Here is a 21,510-nt window from a genome sequence, read left to right as displayed (position 1 = left end):
TACAAGTCAAGAAAATCGCGGTTTGTTGTAAAACTGTTGAAGTATCAACATAATAACACAATTATTAGAAAGACTACACACCCAAAAGTCCCGTTAGTGACATCTCTCTCTCTGAAGCGGATGTACTCACACCAGCAACGGGTCTAGCTCGTTCTTTTGCTTCCTGGCTGATAAAATGTCCAGGAGTTGTTGAATAAAACACATCAGGTGAGATAACGTTTCATTTGTGCGTGGAACATAGCTAAGTTAGCTAGCCAGCTAGTGTTGGTGACGTATAATTGTGCGAAACAAGAGATTGTAGCTCACTGAGCGGTTTTCAACACAAAACGAAATGATACTACGACAAACTGAGACTTTCTTGACTTGCAAAATTATCTTTTAATTCACAAACATCATATGTGGGCAGTTCAAACGGGATAAAAAAAATATTTGTCTCTCCGTTCTCTTCTGAAATAAGGTCCCATGGGGTCCGCCGGAAGGGGCGGGACTTTGCCTCTGAAATGTCTCTCCAGTTTTTTTGCTTATTACTTTTTGTGTTTTACATGCATACTAAAAACACATCTGCAGCTCATTTATAAACAAATACTTTGCTTGGGTTTTAGTTATGTGCCAAGTTTTTTATGTGCACTTCTGAATAATGGGTATTAGCAGAAAGAAAACTGTAGGATTACTTCTCCTGCTTCACAGACTTAATCGGAGGGGTGATATAAACAAACAAAACAATACAGTTTTGCTGTATATATATAAAGACTAAATCAATACCAAAGACATGCACCATGAAATATTAATAGGCATTGCGTACATTCAAACGTGAATGTAGCACTTCATAGACCCGTCAAGCATGAACTTCGATACATCAGACTGGCAATATATCATCCGGCCACTGTGTTAGACAGGGGAAGACTGAAGAGACATGGTGGCGATCAACCTTAATTTATTAAGGTATCGCGAACGCTCAGGTTCAGGCAAGGTCGCAAAATGATTATTAGACATAACAAGAGATGAATGCATACTAACTTGTCAAAATTACGATCGAAACATACGTCAAATTGCATTGAAGTCTATGAGATCTTCAGTTTTCTATCCCTTAAAGGGGGCGCAGCATGACTTTTTTGCGAGACAGTACCCGTATGGTGCCGGTCCGATGTATGCTGCGGTCAGGGAGCCAGTGGACTTTAGGGGTGAGAGACCATTGATATGTCTGCATTATGAAAAAAAAAAGAAGAAAAGAAAAAAGATACAAAGATATTCTGCTCTGTACAGTATATCATAAATTCTTTTCATATATTCCACAGTATTGGGGTCCATAGTCAATAAATGCGAGTAGGAGGAGTCATTACAACTTCATGTATTCTCTCTCTCTGTCTCTCTAGTCAGACACACTCTCACTTCCTGAAGGTGGGATCAGACTAAGAGCGTTTAGCAGCTGCCACAGGATCTGATTGTTGGCCGCTAAGTTGCTTTGAACAGCTAAATGTATGTGACGTAGGATTCAGTCGGCGAGCCCCACTTCTGTTAACAAAGATGTTTGATCAATGCAACCTGGAGGAGTCCTGACGGCAGACACAATGTGGATTGATATGTGTGTGACACAATTGGACTTTCATCAGTGGCAGTTAACAACCTTTTAACAAATTACCACTAAAGCAGGAGTTGGTGGAATCGTATTGTCTGTGGTAGAGTTCAAGCCACACCAACAGAGCCGTGTAAAAATGAAATGACAATGTGATGTAGTGGACTACTTGTATTCGTGGCGATGTTGCTGTGTACTGTGCGAGCCGTAGCTCCTGGGTAGCAGCAGCAATTGCTCCTTAGTCTGAACGTGCCTTAATATGTTAATGTACTATTCTCTGTAATGCACAAAAGAAGCTCTTAATACTGACCTCTGACTGGGATGAATGAGTTGTATTAGAGCAAATTAACACGAGGAAAGAAGGGGAACAAAGAGAAATAAAGGAAACACAAAGGAAACTGTGAGCTGCTCCACAGTCTGTGATAGTTAATGAATTAGAGCTGGCCTCCATGCTGGGGCCAGAAACACAGTGGCATAGGTTAATACTGCCAGGTTAAAGAGGGCCAACTGACACCTACAGCAGGACTATAACTGACTGACTGAACAACTAGTTAACTGACTGGCTTGTTGGCTGGAATGATGACTGGATTACTGGCTAATTAACTATCATATTAGGTCATTGAATAGACTGGTTACTTGACTGGCTGGTCCAGATGACTGTTTGGCAATGCGGTTCACTTTCCTGGATGGCTGATTAACTAAAGGCCTTGACACACCAAGCCGACAAAAAAAAACGAGGTGGTGAAGGCCGACTGTTGCGTCGCCTCATGTCGCCTTTGTCTTGGCCGTCAAGTTACATTTGAATGCACTGCAAAGACTACAGCCAATGGCCATTTAGCACATACGTTCCGCGCCTGCGTGAGATGAAATAACTCTAGTCTGTATTCGAAAAAGGGAAACCGGAAGAGGACGGCGGATATAAAAGTCGTTGTAATGATACGTACAAAGAGTATAGAAGTCAAGAGACAAAACTCTGGTGCCGCCATTTTGGACTGAAAACGCTTGTTATATTTATAATATTTTATACAACACAGGTAGAATATGACAATAGTACTTTTTAACGGCACTTTTTAGGCAGATGTTTTACTGGCGTCCGGTAGTCGCTTTCAGTCCAAAATGGAGAAAGCGTAGCTCTGCTACTAGGCGCTGATGTTGCAATGGATCGAACAATTGACTTTCACTTCCTGTCAATATACGTTGTTTGACATGAAACAAAACAGCGTTTGCCGACCATTTCCACAATACTCTCACTCCCCACTTAGTTTCATTCCAGATGTTCATGTCGCTGTGAAAATATCCGTGTATTGGAATGATCAGATGAGATGAAGATGAAGAATGAGAAGAACCATCTGTGCTTTTCCTTTTGACTTTACTTATTGGCTTGCTTTCCTTACTTACGTTTCTCTTCTGGTGCACTGATTCGCTGAAGCTGAACAGCCGATCAGAGTGATTTCTCTCACCGACTAGCTCAATTCAACTTTCTGAATCGGCCAAAAAACCTCTGACACGGGCAGACTAGAGTCGACGGTGCAGGACACACGGCAAAAACTAGGCCGGCAGACGCTCACCGACGACCCCAAACCGTCCGATGGCCGACCGTCGGATTGGTGTGTCAGGGCCTTAAAGTGGAAATGAAACGTTCATCCAAGTTCAACTGGTTTACTAAATGGATTTCCACTCTAATGAACCATTTTCAAACAAACATGACAAATATCAGCATTTAAGAGAAAAAATGATCTGTTTCATCTTTCCTGCAGCTTTTGTGACAAGAGCGCCTCCATGTTGCAGTACTCTAGCCTGTGACGTCACTCGGTTGGTTAGCTCCGGTTAGCTCGGCTAAGTTACACAGAAGCTACCGGCAAGTTACATAAACAAACGCTATAACATGGGCTTTGGAATAAAGTAGTGCTTTTGGCGTTTATTTTCTTAGCGACCCCTGTCTTTGAACAGGTCTTAATGAGACAGCAGAGGAGGAGAGACAGGTGATCGGAGAGAGGAGAGGACTGGAGATTGGGAGACAGCCAGCTGCAGTTGGACTCGGTGCCTGTCGGAGGGCTCTTTCAGTATCACTACAGCCAGCACTGCTGTGGTACTGATACTCTGGTACTGATCTCCTTTTCAGTGTCAGTTTATGAAATGGGCTGTTTTGTTCTTGGTTTTAACATTGTTTACATCCAGGAACAATACAATAGTGTCCCCCTTTTTGTTTTCTTTTGTCCTGTGTCTCCTCAGTCTCAGGACATTAGTATTTCACGGTCTCTATCTGTGTAACTTAGCTGATCTAACCAACCAAGTGACGTCACAGGCTAGAGTACTGCAACATGGCGTCACTGTTGTCACAAAAAGATGAAACGGATTCTCTTAAATGCTGACATTTGTCATGTTAGTTATATACTTGTACATTAGAGCAGAAATCCCTTTAGTAAACCCGTTTAACTTGGTCGAACGTTTCAGTTCAACTTTAAAGGGACGAGGCCAACTGATTAAAGGGCTGACTGACCGAGTGACCGTTTTGGAGACTGACAGTTGTTATTTGGCATATGGCAGATGGTTAAAACATACTAGCTCAGAATATATCCGCCTCTCATTTCCTTCCTCGTCAGCCACAGTAAACGTATCATTGCTTTGGAAACAAGGTTGTTCTCTTACAACACTTCAAACTACAAAACATGCACGTTCAAATATTTTTTCAAAGCCATGCATCATCTGATAATAAACCCCTCTAAGTGGCCAGTATCAATATGAAAAATGTGACCACGATTTGTTTTGCTCTGAACCCCTCCTGTATGTTCTAATGCTGCTCTTTCAGTGCAATTCTTCCTCCTAACTTAGATCACTTGTGGTTCACATTCACATTGACATGACTCTGTAGCATCATTCCATCTCAAATATCCAAAAGCATGTGGAGTGGTACCGTGTAGAGCTGAGGGCTCACTTGTTTTGGTTTACTGAGTGTGGCTGACAGGTTGAGGTCCTTTGGTCAAGGTGATGAGGAGAGGATAGTGGATGTTCTCATCGTATGCGTCTTTTCCTTCTCTCAGCATCTGAAAAATGCACAACATGAAAATCATCAACTACACAGACAACATTTCTACAGAAAGAACTTATCCAATATTTCAGTTTCATTATAATATGTTCTCTAATTACATCAATACAGTATTTCGGGGCGTCCTGGGTGTCTGGGATTTAAGATGCTTACCAGGTAATATTGCTGGATTGAGTCCTTTGTTGCTAGCCCTTCAACTCCTGTCACATCTCAACTGTCATGCTATTGAAACCCCCACAACCACACATTTTTCACATTAATAAATTCAATTGATCAAATTCTCTTGTTCTTTTCTGTGAACACCAACTTTTTTAGGTTTAGGCAAAAAAAAAACTACAACTTTTTTAGGTTTAGGCAAAAGAAAATACAACTTCTTTAGGTTTAGCCAATAAAAGTACAACTTCTTTAGGTTTAGGCAATAAAAGTACAACTTCTTTAGGTTAAGGCAATAAAAATACAACTTCTTTAGGTTTATACAACAAAACTACAACATCTTCAGGTTTAGGCAAAAAAAAACTACAACTTCTTTGGGTTTAGGCAAAAACAAAACACTCAGTTAAGCTTAGGGAAAAACTTCATGTTTTGGCTTAAAATAATTATGAACACAAAGACAACTACACATTGTTGGTTTCACACAGGATGCAAACTCCGGTCTCCTGGGTGAAAAACCTGTGTGGAGCTTTACACTGTCAGCGCCTGACTTCCGCTTTTACCATGTGAATAGATGATAAAACCTACTACGGGGTGTAGTAGGCTCCTATTGACCCATATCTATGGGGCTTATAGAGACTGATAACGCCTTTTTAATAGTTTGAAAACAGAGTAATCGGTCGAACAGTTAGAATTAAATATTACCACCGCAGAACATCTTTCCCCATTACAAAGTCCTAGTTTGTAGGTTTCTGGCACAGAGGCCCAAAATCACACCAATTTGATACACATGTAAACACATATCAAATTCTTTAGGATTTGTATGCACAATAATACTAATAAATTGATTAGTACCATTAAGGTTTAGCCTAGTATGCCACATGGCGCTGTAGTGATACTGTATGTAAATTAGGGTTGAAACTAACAATAAATCATTGATTAATCTGTCAATTATTTTGTCGATTAATTCATGAATTACTGCATCTTTAAAACCTCCGAAAACAGTGAACATTTTCCATCGAAGCTTTCTGATGTAAGACCTTAAGGAAAAGCTGAAACTTCAGACATTTGAGAAGCTGGCACAATGTATATTTTGACACTTTTAGCTTGAAAAATAGCTGCTGATTAATTTCCTGTAAATCGATTAATTGACTAATTGTTCCAGCATTCCCCTGCACACACACACACACACACACACACACACATAGCTTTGTGGGATGCCCATGTGGTGCCCACTCAGTGCCCTTTTAAGCAGACTTGACAGTTGGGGCATGCACCAGCTAATCAGCTCGCCCAGCGTCTGGCCAAATGATCAGAGACCTGTGAAAATGAGTTTAGTGGGTCTGCTCATGTGAGAGTGTGTGATTGTCTGTGTGTATATGTGAGAGGTGAGACCAGGATAGGGGAGAACTGTGTGAAATGGTTTCTTCACAACAAACAGAAACCCAGACTGACCCCAAATTCACTCCCGTCAGCGGAATGTAAGTAATATGCAAGTGACCACCCATCCAACTCAAACCTACTTACATCACTAACTCAAATGTTGATTGTGTGCCGTTTTCCCAACAAATTGGCACTCGTGAAAATCATGAAGTTGCAGCTGTTTCAATACATTTTTTCCAGCATTAAAATATGCAGATCAGCTTAAATACTCTTCTATATTTCTACCTCTTAATGAAAGTGGCTGTAGGTAGTTTTCTTCTGGTAGATCTAAGTGAAAGTACAATCCCTGGTCTCTCGCTTTATTCAGCTGTATGAGACACAAATACTGTACTATTATAGACAGGACAGTTTAATATGCAGGTAGTGTGTAGTAATTGGTGAAGTACAGAATGGTAAAAGGGCTACGGACATTTGAGGGCTTCCTTGCACTGCATGAAAATAAATGCATATCCCCTATTCATTTCAATGAGTACCGCTGCGTTGGACACAAGCGGGTTGCCAACACTGAGGACTCCAGCAACAAAAAAGTGAAATGAAGTCAAATTGATTTACAGGCACATTTAAAAAACAACAGGTGGTTGACCAAAGTGCTTTGAAGGGGTATTCAAAATATATTGAAATTAGGGCTGTCAATCGATTAAAATATTTTAATCGCGATTCAATCACAAATTAATCACACCTCTTTTTATCTGTTCAAAATGTAACTTAAAGGGAGATTCATCAAGTATTTATACTCTTGTCAACATGGGAGTGGGCCAATACTGTATGCTTTGCTTTATGCAAATGTATGTATATATTTATTATTGAAAATGAATTAAAAACACAAAACAATGACAAATATTGTCCATAAACCCTCACAGGTACTGCATTTAGCATAAAACAATATGCTTAAATCATAACATGGCAAACTGCAGCCCAACAGGTAACAACAGCTGTCAGTGTGTCAGTGTGCTGACTTGACTATGACTTGCCCCCAAACTGCATGTGATTATCATAAAGTGGGCATGTCTGTAAAGGGGAGACTCGTGGGTACCCATAGAACCCTTTTACATTCACATATCTGGAGGTCAGAGGTCAAGGGACCCGTTTGAAAATGGCCATGACAGTTTTTCCCCAGCAAAATTTAGCGTAAGTTTGGAGTTATTTAGCCTCCTTCACGACGAGCTAGTACGACATGGTTGAGCCCGCTACAACCTCAAAATTGCAAGTGGCGTTAATGCGTTAAAGAAATTAGTGGTGTTAGAAGAAATTAGCATTAACGCGTTATTATCGCGTTAACTTTGACAGCCCTAATTGAAATAATCGAAGCTAAAATAAATAAATGAATTACACAACGTTAAAACAATTTTATCATCCCACAAAAAAAGTTTAACCCGGCCCAACGTTTGCCCTACTCCTCCTGGTAGATGACTCTATTATCACTTGATTATTATTTTATTTAAGATAAATACAAAAGTAGTTACAATGTACACGTTGAAAGTACACAGGTGTAAAACCAGAAAAGTGGTGGTTTTGAATTTTTCTTGTGTAAAGTAATCCACAACACCCAGAGAATAGGTTTGTGGGATTTGAATGACACGCCTCTCTCACGTCTCATCACTCCTTTCCTCACCTTGTCTTGAGAGATCTTCGCCTCTACACCATCCTCCTCCAAATTCCGCCCTTTTCCAATTTCTCTCCTTTTTTTGCTGAATATGAACAAGCTGCTTGTGTCTGCCTCGCTCCCTCTCTCCCTCCCTCTCTCCCTCCCTCTCTCCCCCAGTGCCCTTCATGTGCGTTATCTTCCTGTGGCCATCCCTCCAGGCACCGGCCTGTGGTTGAACCTCTGACCCCCAGAGAGAGAGAGAGATAGGGGGGGAGGCTGAGACAGCGAGAGCAGGCGGCCCAGGGGGTGGTTGGGCGTGGAGGGGCAGCTGCCTGCCCCCTGTGCTAAGCCTGCTACGGGGACCACGGCCAGCATTCACATTCAAATTCTACCAGGCGGAAGGAGCAAGGAAGCGATAGATGGAGGAGTAGAGCGGGAGGGAGGGGGGGCCTTAACGCGGTGAGGGCTAAGAGCTTGCAGAGGTGAAAAGTTTAACAAGCAAAGCTGTTCCTCCTGATCGCAGGCTGCCTAATCAGCTTCATGGGTGGCTGGCTAAATCGGCTCTCAACACGACCCCCCCACCCCTCCGACCCCACAATCTTTTCTCTCTTTTTTTTTTTTCTTTTCCAAGGTGCAAGTCATTTATTTTATTGCCACTTTCGCCCCAGCTTCTCTCTCTCGTGCTCTCATTTTGCCTCTCTATTTCTCTGCCTCATTCCTTTTTTTTCTCGTTTATTCTTGCCCCGCTTGTATAGACTGCAGAGAAAGTGAACAAGGTGGAAAAGAGAGAGAGAAAGAGAGAGAGGAAAGGGGCTCTGAGACAAGGGAGCGACGGATGAACCGGATGTCTGGGGTCTCTCTCGGCAGGATTAGGAAACAGAGAATGAGGGATTGGGTGGATGGAGAGACGAGTAGAGGAAGGGATAGAAGGACAGGCTTGAATAAATAGAGAAGTGGGTCGTGATGTAGGAAATGGGAAGATAGAGGGGAGCAGAGGGAGGGAGAGCGGAGAAGGGTGAAGGAAGATATGTCAGAGAAAGAGGGGGTGGCTGGGCAGCTGATGAGGGGGGGGAGTGAAAGAGGGAGACAGAAAGAAAGAGGCAGGGAAATGAGTGTGAGTGCATGGGCACAGTGGGGATACTATTTATGCATGTGAGAGAGACGGGGGGATCTACACATGTGCACACACACACACACACACACACTCTCTCTCTTGCATGTGTGTGTGTGCGTTTGAGAGAAATTAAAATTCATGACTCTCTCTTCACAACCATTTGAGTAACAAGATTAAGATGGCGGGTTAGAAAATAGCGCTGGCATTATCAGGCTGCTTGCAGTCCCTCCAGCTGCTTGCCTCTCTATTCCACAACAGTGGGGATAAGAGGATAACGCGCTAGCTCTGTCTGCCCGTCCCAGCACACGCCTCACACACACACACACACACACACACACACACACACACTACCGCTGCACATCGGGCCTGCCTGCTGTCTGCAGTCCCTCGAGTGTGTTTGTGTCAGAGGGTGAAAGTGTGTGTATGTTTGGGAAACTGCAGAGTAGCGAGCTGGGGGTCTAGAGATGGTTTGTAAAGAACTGTTAAAAACACTCCCTGCTCTCTCTTTTTTCACACAAAGCAAACCTTAAGATATAGGCAGCATATTCCAAACAAAATCTAATCTGACTTGTGTCAAATCTGGCGCAGCGAGGAATGCCAGTATACTACTACTGGGAGTTCCGTTTGTTAAACAGCGTCTGTGCCAGATGGAGGAGCTTGTGAGTCATTTGGAGCATTTTGGGGCTGGCTGCCATTTTTGGAGGGTAGCGTACAGAGCAACGGTAGACTGTCATTATCTGTCACCGGTCTATTCATCTGTCATCTGTCAATCGTTCATCATCCGAAACGTATAAAGTACGTCCCAAAGACAAATACGGGCTATATAAAGGGGCTATATATTACAAAACTGAAGTTGGTTAATGATTTTGATCCTTACGATTTAGGAGGACCTTGACAGCTTGCCACACATTACGGTCACTGACGTGTTTTCACCTGTCAGCAGTTCGAAATATGTTAATCATTGGAGGCCGATGTCCAATTTACAAACAGGTAGGTATATGACATTAAAGGGCACATATCATGCTCATTTTCAGGTTCATACTTGTATTTTGGGTTTCTCCTAGAACATGTTTACATGCTTTATTGTTCAAAAAACACATTATTATTCTCATACTGTATGTCTGAATAAGCCTGTATTCACGCTCTGTCTGAAACGCTCCGTTTTAGCGCATTTCAACGGAATGGCAACGGAATTGTGTTGCTAGGAAACAGCTTGGGTCCATGTTTACACCCTGTCAGTTGATGTCATTCACATACACTGCAACAGGACATAAACTGAGACACATTTAGTATGTTTACATTTAAAACAGTGAAATGGTCTAAATTTTGTAGATTTGTGACATCACAAATGAACAGAAATCCTAACGGCTTGTTTTAAACGCACGGTTTCTGAATACGGACTGTGTGTAATTTTTCATGGATTGAGTGTTTTGATACTTTCACAGTATTTATAAAGCACTTAAATCTGCTTTATGATATAAAAGACATGAAAATCTCACTTTTTACAATATGGGACCTTTAAGATCTACAAACCAAATGCCAACTACACAATCATCCGGACAAAGATAAGTTAGCTAATGTTATGCTAACGGAATACTAACAAAACATCCGTTAATACTGCATATTTAATCTCCCGGTATCTTGCTAAATAAAACCCATAACGTTAGCCTACCTTTGTGTCTGGCTGTATACTGTATATACTACAATTCGCTTTTGAATTTTATTCACCGTGCAGTGTTTTATGTTAGCTTTTGACACTTGTAGTAAACAGCTCGTGGATTGCACTCTTACCCTTTATCCTACAAAAATAGCCTTCGGGGAAGTCACTTTCCCTAATGAGGACTAATGTCTACCTGAGCAGAGAATGAAATTGCTCTTAGTCTGTGCGTGTTGTAATCCGAGCTTCTTCGTGCTTTGTTTACGGGCTGGCCTCGCATGCCTTTTAGTGCATGTGAGCGTGCCCCACAGGCTAGCTCACGGCCGCCGCTCCGCTCTGCTCTCATATGATGGTCACAGCTGATAACGCCGTCCCGACCGATGGCGTCTTCATGGAATCGTAGCGCACACCCTCCTATAATAAATAGGACAGCTAGAACAGTCTGTCCGAAAATTGCATCACTTTACTGTAGTGCAGCCTTTAAAACCAACTCTTATGCCATATTACGATATCAAAAATCTAAGACGATATGTAGTTTTGTATCACGATATCGATATAATATTGATATATTACCTAGCTCTGATTTTACTACAAAATGTAAATAGTTTATTCAAACACATTCTTATTAAAGACTGAGGCAGTGACAGTAAAAGTCAATTTAGTGTCACATTAAGCGGCCGTTTGCTGACAAATTAGAGATATTTTAACAGCTAGAATTCTCACTATTAAAAGAATAACAGTTCTGTTTTTTCCCCTCAAACTTGATACACCTGCTTTTGGTGGAGACGTCTTTGATTATTTTAAATCCATAGTGTGTGTGTTCCACTGCTGGTTCTGATATGCATTTTTCTTGTGCTCTGGTCCACCCACTGAAAGTAAATATCGCTAAAGAAAGCTAATCTGTATTGCAAATGAGTAGCAGCTGCTCATTTGGATGTGTGTGTGTGTGTGTGTGTGTGCACGGTGGTAGTGTATGTTTCACTGTGATATCATCATGTGGTGTGTGTGTGTGTGTTTGTGTGTAATGTCTAGCCAATACGCTGTCTGAGTGATGTCTGGTCTGTGCGGGATTGTGATATAGCTTGTTTCTTAGCTGTGTGCACAGTGAGTGTGTGTGCGTGCGTGCGTGTGTGTGTGTGTGTGTGTGTGTGTGTGTGTGTGTGTGTGTGTGTGTGTGTGTGTGTGTGTGTGTGTGTGTGTGTGTGTGTGTGTGTGTGTGTGTGTGTGTGTGTGTGTAATGGTCAGTCAGGCAAATACAAGCACACACATGGGGTTTTTCAGGGTGTTCATCAGAAGATAAGCAGAGGAGACTTAATCACCTTCAGATTTGAGGGGGCCACTTCAACTTGTCCTCATATCCACACGCAGCACCTGACCCCGCTGTGTGTGTGTGTGTGTGTGTGTGTGTGTGTGCGTGTGTGTGTGTGTGTGTGTGTGTGTGTGCCACGAAGATGGAAGTGTGCATTTCACGTGCTGACATTCCCCTCGCATGCCGAAGAATAGAAAGAAAAAAACTGCCTAATTTCAGGGCTAATTCATTTGTTACTTTTCTTTATCCCACATGAATTTTAGTCTGACTTTCACTTTTCAGTATTTCTGTTGTCAAGCAACTCTCATCACTAAAACAGGTCTGAGTGGCAATTTTTCCCAAAGCGGTTGAGGTGCTGAACCATTAGAATTATTCAATGACTGTATTCTGTAGCCTTGAGGCCCAATCAATTCTTTCCGCAGCTTTTTCAAACAAAGTTGTATTTCTTTTAAATCCGAGGCAATGGCAGTATCCACTTTAATCCCACCTGAGCTGCTTCTCTCTCTCTGTCTCGCTTACCTTCTTTCTTATTCTCTTTTCCCCCTTTCTACCTTATTTTTTGTCCCCGGTGTTTAGTGCTCTCTAGAATTTTTTGTCCTTTCTTCTAAAATAACTTCTTGTGCTGCTCCCACTCCACCCGAGGCCGAAACTACTACAAGTCTTTTCATCTGAAGCCATTCCTCATAAATTGGACGTGCTTTACAAGTGTTCACCCATTTATGCTTGTTAAAAAAAATCATCCGTGTTTTCCATTCAGAAGGGTTCCCTCTCTCTCTATACTGTATATATATATTTCTCCCCTCATCTGATCTATTTGTAAAGCAACTGTGCATTTGCTTCCCAGTGTTAACTCGGAGGGGAACCACACAGAAGATTCAACTTTATTCTCTCCTATATTCATCAGGGTTACTTCTAAAATAAAAAAATAGAACTCAGCAACAAAATAGGTTTATATACAACTAATTTGATTACATTCACTGGTAACAACATTTTTCCCAGTCAAGGAAATGTGACGTTCTTGTACTGCACACAAGCTACAGTACACAGAGGAGGTCAGAGTGGATGAGTGAGTATACAAAGCAGAATGGGATTTGAGTCCTGTGTCCCATGTGGTCTTAAAAGACTTGTTTAGGGCTAGGCAAAGACGGTGGCTTTTGTTAAATACTGAATGAGTAAAAGTGTCTCGTCTTGTGATTCAAGTCATTGTGGATTGTTTTTTTGTTTTTTTTCCCTGACCTAAACTAAATGCTTTCATTGGCCTAAACTAATCGCACATTCTATATCTGTCCAAAATGTACCTTAAAACAAGATTTGTCAAGTATTTAATACTCTTATCAACATGGGAACGGGCAAATATGCTGCTTTAAGCAAAAGTATGTATATATTTATTATTGGAAATCAATTAACAACACAAAACAATGACAGATATTGTCCAGAAACCCTCACAGGTACTGCATTTAGCATAAAACAATATGCTTAAATCATAACATGGCAAACTGCAGCCCAACAGGCAACAACAGCTGTCAGTGTGTCAGTGTGCTGACTTGACTATGACTTGCCCCAAACTGCATGTGATTATCATAAAGTGGGCATATCTGTAAAGGGGAGACTCGTGGGTACCCATAGAACCCATTTACATTCACATATCTGGAGGTCAGAGGTCAAGGGACCACTTTGGAAATGGCCATGACAGTTTTTCCTCGCCAAAATTAAGCATAAATTTGGAGCCTTATTTGTCCTCCTTCGTGACAAGCTAGTATGACATGGATGGTACCAATGGAATCGTTTTGTTTTCTAGTTTCATATGATGCCATCTTTAAAACTGAGCCCGCTACAACCTAAAAACAGACATGTTGCATTAATGAGTTATTATCGCGTTAACTTTGACAGCCCCAATATTAACAGAACTTTTTAAGGGACAAGGTTTAGACACTGCAAAATGTCATTGGATGGAGTAAAGGCCTTCACACACCAAGTCCATATTTTTTGTGTAGTCTACGTGTTTTTAATTTGTCATCCAATAAAAAAGCATTACGCACATAAACCTTGCACTCTGAGTCCGATGTGTTGTATTATTCTTTTCATTGCGAAAATTATTCCCAAACGGGGCTAATGAATGAATGGAATTAGCAAGAAGCTATCGTTTAGCTGCCTATAGAGCACAATCACTACAGTCTAATCTTTCCTACATCCTCCCCCTTTGGGATCATCCCACATTCTAAGCGGTTTTGCGATCAGCTGCCACAATCCATCTTTAAATTCCACATCTCTGTATTCTTTTATTTCTTTATTGTAAAGCGCTTTGTGCTGGGAGAAGGAGTGAATGTTTAAATCATGCCATTTTGGATGATGACGTTTGCCCGGACGGTGGCTCTGAGTGGTCAAACAACCTTCTTTTGCGGAAAATCAAACCTGTTCCGTAAACTTTAATGACGGACGTAAGTTTGGGAGTCGGTGTGTAAACGTGATTGACACAACGCGAGGTGGTATTTATTTTTAAACCTGCAACAATTTCGGCCAAAAAATTAGGTTTTGGTGTGCAAAGGCCTTAACATGATGAGAAAGGCCTATTGGTGCGTGTTTGATACCAAGGACTCGACTTTCTTGAGATGTGGTCGCATCGCATGAGAACAGCGCCCACCGACCGGATTGTGACAACTTGACCTCAGCCTGCCTTAAACCTGTCTTGAATCTGTGAATGTGTGCTCACTCTAAATGTGGTTTGAAAGGCTCCAGAGTCCCTTAGATATAAAATGTGTGAGTGATTGTGATGCTAAATTTAGAGAGAAGGAGAGAAGGAGTGAGATTTTCCTTGCCGAGGCTCAGGCCACTTTAACAGGCACTTTAATGGCCAGTCTGTCCAATTGTCCCACCAGTGTAGGTGAACGTGTGTGCACCAATTTAGCCCATTCCTTGCAGTCCTGTTATTCTGTAGCTGTGCATGTAATGGAGTTAACAGCTGGACTCCACTTCTCTTAACACTGCCTACTCGTGTGCTTTCTGTCACTCCTTTTTCTCTTTTTCCACTGTCCTCCTCTCTCTCCTTCCCTCCGTCTGTCTCCCTCACGGTGCCAAGTTAAGACAGCTTGTTTTAGCTCTGGTTGTGTCTCACAAAGTGTCTCTAAACATCAAACGACTGGCTAATACACCAGTCTTTATTAAAGCTCAGGTTTCTTTATTATGTAGCAACAGAATCTGCACATTTTTGAGAAAGCAATGTGTTAATCAGGTTTTTATCCAAGTCCATTTTAATACAATGCTCAACTTGTGAGCTCTGTCAAAGTTCCGCCAAAGCAAAATAAGAAGCTTCATTCACCTTTTAGCTAGCCAGCTAAAGCTGGGTGGTGTTATCAGTTCAAGTGTATGCTATATTTAGAATATTTTCACTGACTTGGTGTTAGACAGCCCTTTCCTGTGGGGAACTGAAGCTGTAATATCGCTCTCTTCAAAGCCACCAGACTCCATTCACAAAAACAGTAATTGTACCTCAAAGTACAAAAACACAGGAGTATACATACAACCCCATTTCAAAAAAATCCAAATTAACCCTTTCAGTTATTTCAGTTATTTAGCACAGCTAACTTTGACTCAGCTAGTGCTAGCATTCACATTATTCATAACCTCATTGATAAGCTTACTTTGGTAACCTACAGTACGTCACTGTTTTTTGCAAACGGCTGAGTGGGCGTCTCCATTTGAAAAAAAAAATGGAAAAGAAAGCAGATGGACCCGCCATTTAAAAACAACCTAAAAACAAGCAGTTGATGGTCACACTGGTATTATTTTATTCACATAATAGTACACTCTGATTCTATGAGCACCTTGCCTACAGCGTTAGTATTGATTATGTCTCTCTTAATAAACCAACGACTTATTCATTCAAATGTTTTTTTACAGGATACAGTGCTTTGGAGTCATGCTGACTATCTTTCTATTCTTGGACTCACTTCTTACCTTTAAGTGAACATCCCAGACCTGAGCATCATACTGCTGGTGTTGAGAGGCACAGAGGCCGGCCTGCTGGGCCAGCTGACAAAACAGTCTCAGAGTTTCACCTCGCAGTGGAGCAAACACCAACGCCGTGCCCTGGAAAGAAAATGAAAGGATGGTGAGTATACTTTTGGAGTTGGATAGTGAATTTAGGCCCTGTTCAGACCTGACCTGACCTGACCTGACCTCGGGTGATCCGATCACAAGTGGACAGCTCTAAGTACATCTGTTCACGCCTGGCTTTAGAATGTGTCTCCAACATGTGTCTCGAGTGGCCACTTGTGATGCAATCTCAGTTCCCCGCTCTATATGCAAATAAACACGTAGTAAACACACGGCTGATACAGAAGACGTTGTGACGGGAATGTCAGTAGTAATATCCTACATACTTGTGAATTTGGGTACATATTATTAACATCAAAATATAAGGTTATTGTACCGATGGTCCCCGGGGACCTCCGTGCCGCTGACATTGTCACCTTTGTCAGGCAACAACGGGGTACAGAGCTTTAGAGAGCCGGGGATGAGAGCGAGCGGGCGGGTGGGTGTATCGTATCAGCATCGTGCACAGCACCGTAACAAACACACCGACACATCTCCGACAGTATGATAATAATGCACTCCCCCGTGCCTAGTCTGATATGTTGCAATAGCCTATAAATAAAATCCAGTTGTACCGACAGGATACAGTAGTGCACAGAAGCCATTTCAGAGAGACAATCGCTCGCGTCTGCGTGTTTATTCACACGAGAAGGTTGTGTCTACAAGGTAACCGGCAAATTGAAAAATCTGATCTGAGATCTACAAAAACTTGCTCTAGTGAGACTCGCTGCCCGACGACCTGTCCTAACCTCAACCATTCAAGATCAATGCCTAACCTTAACAATCTCGCGAGGGTTTCCCCAAACTTGCGGGTTCCATTCTAGACACTACTCCCCCCCCCCCCCCCGCGGATCCAAGCGAGACGTCAGTTGAGTAGGCGGTCCTTGATGTGGCCTCTGACACATTGGCGTACACACTGCTAAAAGAATGTGGCCCTATGTGGCCCAGACCACCTCTGAATGTGGTCTGACAGATCGGATCTCAATGCGCCCTCAATGCGTCTTGAGTGTGTTCACACCTGTACTTAGAGCTAATCCACTTGTGATCGGATCACTCAGGAGTCAGGACACATGTTAATAACAAGTCTGAACAGGGCCCATGTGGCACAGTCCATTTACGGAGAACTTCACACATCATTTTCACACCTCATTTCTCCTAACATTTATTGTTTAGCTTTACACATACACAGTAAGTTGCCAGTATGTCTCTCTTTCCTTTGATTTTTACCAGGTACATATTAGAAGATAAACCCCCCAAAAAATAAAGCTCTACTAACCCGACCAACCCTGGAAATGTGAACACACATGTGTAGGTTGTGATTTCATGTGACGTGTACAAGTGTTTGTGTCTGTGTGTGCGTGAGAGAGACAGTTTGTACGTGCGCATGCATTACAGACTTCCTGCAAACACTAAGAGGATTACCAACAGGTTCAAAGTTTCTTTGAAATCCTTCAGCGTTCAGTTGTATTTCATGTCGATCATGTTATTATTGTTTTAACTAAATGGAGCAAAGAGGGATGCTCACACAAACACACAGCAGACGTACAAAACACGAGCAAAATGAACACAAAAGCAGGATCACGATGCCTGACAGATGATATTTCATCTGTATATCCATTTGCATCCCCCCCCTCCTCTCTCTAAACACACAGCAAAAAGCAAACAAACAACTCCTCCCAGCACTAATCAGCTGATTAAGGGGATCCAGCCCACCGGATAGACCACCTTTGTCAGAAACAACAAATTAGTGCCATTAGATAGGAGAATTAATTGCTTTGTTAATTGCTTAATCAGCTTAGCAAATTATTAAATATTTGGCAAAGCTTGTTGTGGCAGCGACAGTCTGATGGCCGACACTCAAATCATATTAGCCCCCGAATTATCTCCGCTGGATTAAAGAGAGAGAGACATGAAGAGAGACTTAACACACAGATGTACAACAATGGCCAGATGTCAGGTCTGTCGTTCGACAACAGCAGCTTTCGCGTTCAACTGCAACCGAGACACGCTGTAGGTGGTAGTGCGCATGTCCCCGTCTGAAATGTCAGCTGAGGAAACGCGTGTCACTGCTGGCAACAACCCTGAACCCAATAATCCTTTTGTCTTTCTGGTCACCTCTGCCGTTTGTTACAAATGTAATAAAGAAACTGGATTTTAAATACATTTAAAGGGTTAGTTCACCTATTTTCTAAACTTATTTTCTCACGCATTGAAAGGGACTGTTTGTAAGAATCAGAAATGTCTTGTTAACTGCGTCACCTGTGGCCGTTAAGTCAACGAAAGTCCGCGTCTTGTGGCTCGCACTTGTGTTTGTGCTCTCTCTACATAGACATGAACGAGCATCGCTCAAAACAGTGAGGCGACACACGTCAGCTAAAAGCACAATATCACTCTATATTTCAGCTGCTTGGCAGTAATGTTAGCTGACCAGACGAAGGTCTCTCCATGAATCAATGCTGATCCTAGTGTTGTCCTGCGTCAGACTCCTTTCTTCTGCAGTGTGTAGTGTGTGCACGCATGCACGTGAGAGGTGGAGCGAGTGAGAACGAGCGCGGTGTGTGAGTGAAGGCAAGCAGGCAGGCAGAGGAACAGACACAGCATCGACTCCGGTCCTGGAGACCAAAGCTACGGTCTCCCCTGTGTTGTCTGGCCGCGGTCGGGGGGGCTAGAGAGTTGACACTGTTTTGCAAGACGGGCTTCACTAGATATAACTATGCAGTTTTGGTGCTTCCGTGTAGTTTGTGTTGGAACAGCGTTTGATTGGAGTTTGCTCTCTCTCTCTGAAATGACCTGTGATTGGTCAAAGTCTTCCGTCATGGGCTAGATTTTCTAAAGTCTGAAAACAGAGCCATGAGGAGGAACAGAAGTCTAGTTATCTCTCAGAACACTTGAATTACAATATGCTGAAAGGTTATTATGGAATTTAAGCCCTTATGATGCCAAAAATATACTGCCTACTGCTGGTTTAAATTTGGTTTTAGTTTGTTTCTTTGTGATTTGGGTGAACTGACCATTCAATAACTTGGTGCTGAACTGCAAATCACGTTATAACCTGCATGTTTCTGTTGCACCATGTATATAAAATAAAACAACAAAATCAATGTTGAGATTCTAAATGAAGCCAAATTTTCCATCGCTCCTCTCCCTCCTCCTTTCCTTCCATCTCTCCCATCCATCTCTCTCCTCCCTCATCCCTTCCCGTGTCCTCTCCTCCTCCTCCTCTCCTTCTTCTCCCCTATCTCCTTCCCTCCAGTTCTCACCTCTTTTTCATAAACAGATATTCTGGCCTCTGTACTTTAAACGTACCCCTCTTCCCTCAGATGAATAGAAACCTCAACCCTATCTCTTCCAGCCTTTTTGCTTTTTTTTCTCTCCCTCCCGCATTTGCTTTGACTGTCACAGCGTGGGGTCTTATCGTGAGGCCAAAAGGGAGAAGTTGCCTCAGATTTATGATTAAGGGAAGGCAGGACAGAGAGAGGGACGGAGATCAGAGAGACGCATTCAAGTTGCTCATAATAAGCATTAAAGCATTACATGATATTAATCCTGTCAGACTATTAATGTGTATAGGGTTTTGGGGCGAGGCCTAATTATGATTGAGGAGAGTGGGTGGTGATTTAGAGGAAGGGGATAAGCAGAGATATATACACACACACACACACACAGAGGCAAACACACACACACTTACGTTGGGTTGCAGTAATCTCCTTATAGCATCAACCAGGCTGGCTCTGTACTGGTCGAGAAACAAACTGGGGAGGGAGAGAGAGAGAGAGAGAGAGAGACAGGTTAGAATGTATTCTTATGATAGCAGCTCCAGATAAAGCAGCAGGCTATTTATTGTCTTTTGTTCACAAATAAATCCACCAACAGGAAGAAGGGAAAAACAATTTGCATGAGTAAGATGCTCTTCCTTTTTGTTTACGTTTGGGTTTTCCGTGTGTATTCCCCTCAGTCTGCCGTCGACACGCTGACAGGAATGCAGAACATCAGAAAATCAAACACCGCTTGCAGTAAACACACACGTGTGCACGCACACACACACACACACACTTTTACTGGGACACTTCAAAGCGCCGCAAAAAGCACCTTGAATTTGTGGAATTAATACCTGGAGTGTGCGCTCTGAAGTTAATATGAAGATATAAGAACAAAAAAACAAAACACAAAAGGAAAAAATAAATCAGAAAATAAATGTTAATAAAATCTAATTAACTGGTTTCATTGTACATTAAAACACCGCCGGACTGTATCTTGCAGGTGTGTGTGGGGGAGAGACTGTGTGCACGGGAATTAGAGCATTTGTGCGTCCATGTCTTTTTCACAATTATGTACAACACTGCCGCTGTATGACGATAAGTCACAACTTACTAATTAGTTTAACTGATTTCTATCACATTATCAGGGTGCTCTGCAGTGGAGTGTGTGCACATGGTGTACTGTAGGCCTTTGTATTGGTGTATAAGACATGTTTGACTTAGGGCTGTCAAACGATTCAAATATTTAATCACGATTAATCGCATGATTGACCATGAATAATCGCACATTAATCACACATTTTTTTCTGTTCATAATGTACCTTAAAGGGAGATTTGTCAAGTATTTAATACTCTTATCAACATGGGAGTGGACAAATATGCTGCTTTATGCAAATGTGTGTATATATTTATTATTGGAAATCAATTAACAACACAAAACAACGACAGATATTGATCCAGAAACCCTCACAGGTACTGCATTTAGCATAAAACAATATGCTCCAATCATAACATGGTAAACTGCAGCCCAACAGGCAACAACAGCTGTCAGTGTGTCAGTGTGCTGACTTGACTATGACTTGCCCCAAACTGCATGTGATTATCATAAAGTGGGCATGTCTGTAAAGGGGAGACTCGTGGGTACCATAGAACCCATTTACATTCATATATCTGGAGGTCAGAGGTCAAGTGACCCCTGTGAAAATGGCAATTCCAGTTTGTCCTTGCCAAAATTTAGCGCATGTTTGTAGCGTTATTTAGCCTCATTCCCGACAAGCTAGTAGGACATCTAAAACCTAAAAATTGCAAGTTGCGTTAATAAGTTAAAGAAATGAGTGGAGTTAAAAACAATTAGCGTTAATACGTTATTGTCATGTTAACTCTGACAGCCCTATTTGTTATATTTGTTGAAATTCTCATCACAACCTGACAGCAATTAATAAATTAAATGCTCTGACCAAAATAAATGAAAAATATCCAGTCTCTGTGGCTTTCAAAGGACTGTAATAAACCCGGGGAGCACAGGCAGAGTGCGTGAGGCAGGCAGGCAGGTATGTAGGTAGGTACAGTAGGTAGCCCATCCAATCATTTCATTTGGCCTGAATGAAATGAATGGATGGGCTATCTACCTGTCTACCTGCACGCACTCTGCTTGTGCACTCATTGCGCGTCACCCAAGCCCCTAGGAAGTGCGCCGGTCGTCGATCGGGACTTTCGTAGCGGCCAAACGGCGGTACTGCAACTTCCGTGTCAAAAAGACTTTTTCCCATAGACTTACACTGGG

The 21,510-nt window shown here is 42.2% G+C and overlaps 1 protein-coding gene across 3 annotated transcripts in view; it reads right to left on the bottom strand.

Annotated features, from left to right (window-relative positions):
• Positions 1-2,812: 2,812 nt before the first annotated feature.
• camkmt (calmodulin-lysine N-methyltransferase) overlaps positions 2,813-21,510 on the bottom strand; it is a 173,207-nt gene continuing 154,509 nt past the window's right edge. For all 3 annotated transcript variants that reach the window (XM_037781675.1, XM_037781676.1, XM_037781674.1), the window contains 3 exons: positions 19,658-19,721; positions 15,832-15,963; positions 2,813-4,617 (listed from right to left, as the gene is read on the bottom strand). In XM_037781675.1, the coding sequence (XP_037637603.1) occupies positions 4,519-4,617; positions 15,832-15,963; positions 19,658-19,721 (295 nt within the window). In that variant the 3' untranslated portion in view covers positions 2,813-4,518. The remainder of the gene's footprint in view (positions 4,618-15,831; positions 15,964-19,657; positions 19,722-21,510) is intronic.

This window comes from Sebastes umbrosus, chromosome 10, assembly GCF_015220745.1.
Source record: "Sebastes umbrosus isolate fSebUmb1 chromosome 10, fSebUmb1.pri, whole genome shotgun sequence".
NCBI classification, from domain to species: Eukaryota; Metazoa; Chordata; class Actinopteri; order Perciformes; family Sebastidae; genus Sebastes; species Sebastes umbrosus.
The sequence above is the reverse complement of the archived record's forward strand: the minus strand, read 5'-3'. Positions and strand labels throughout refer to the sequence as shown.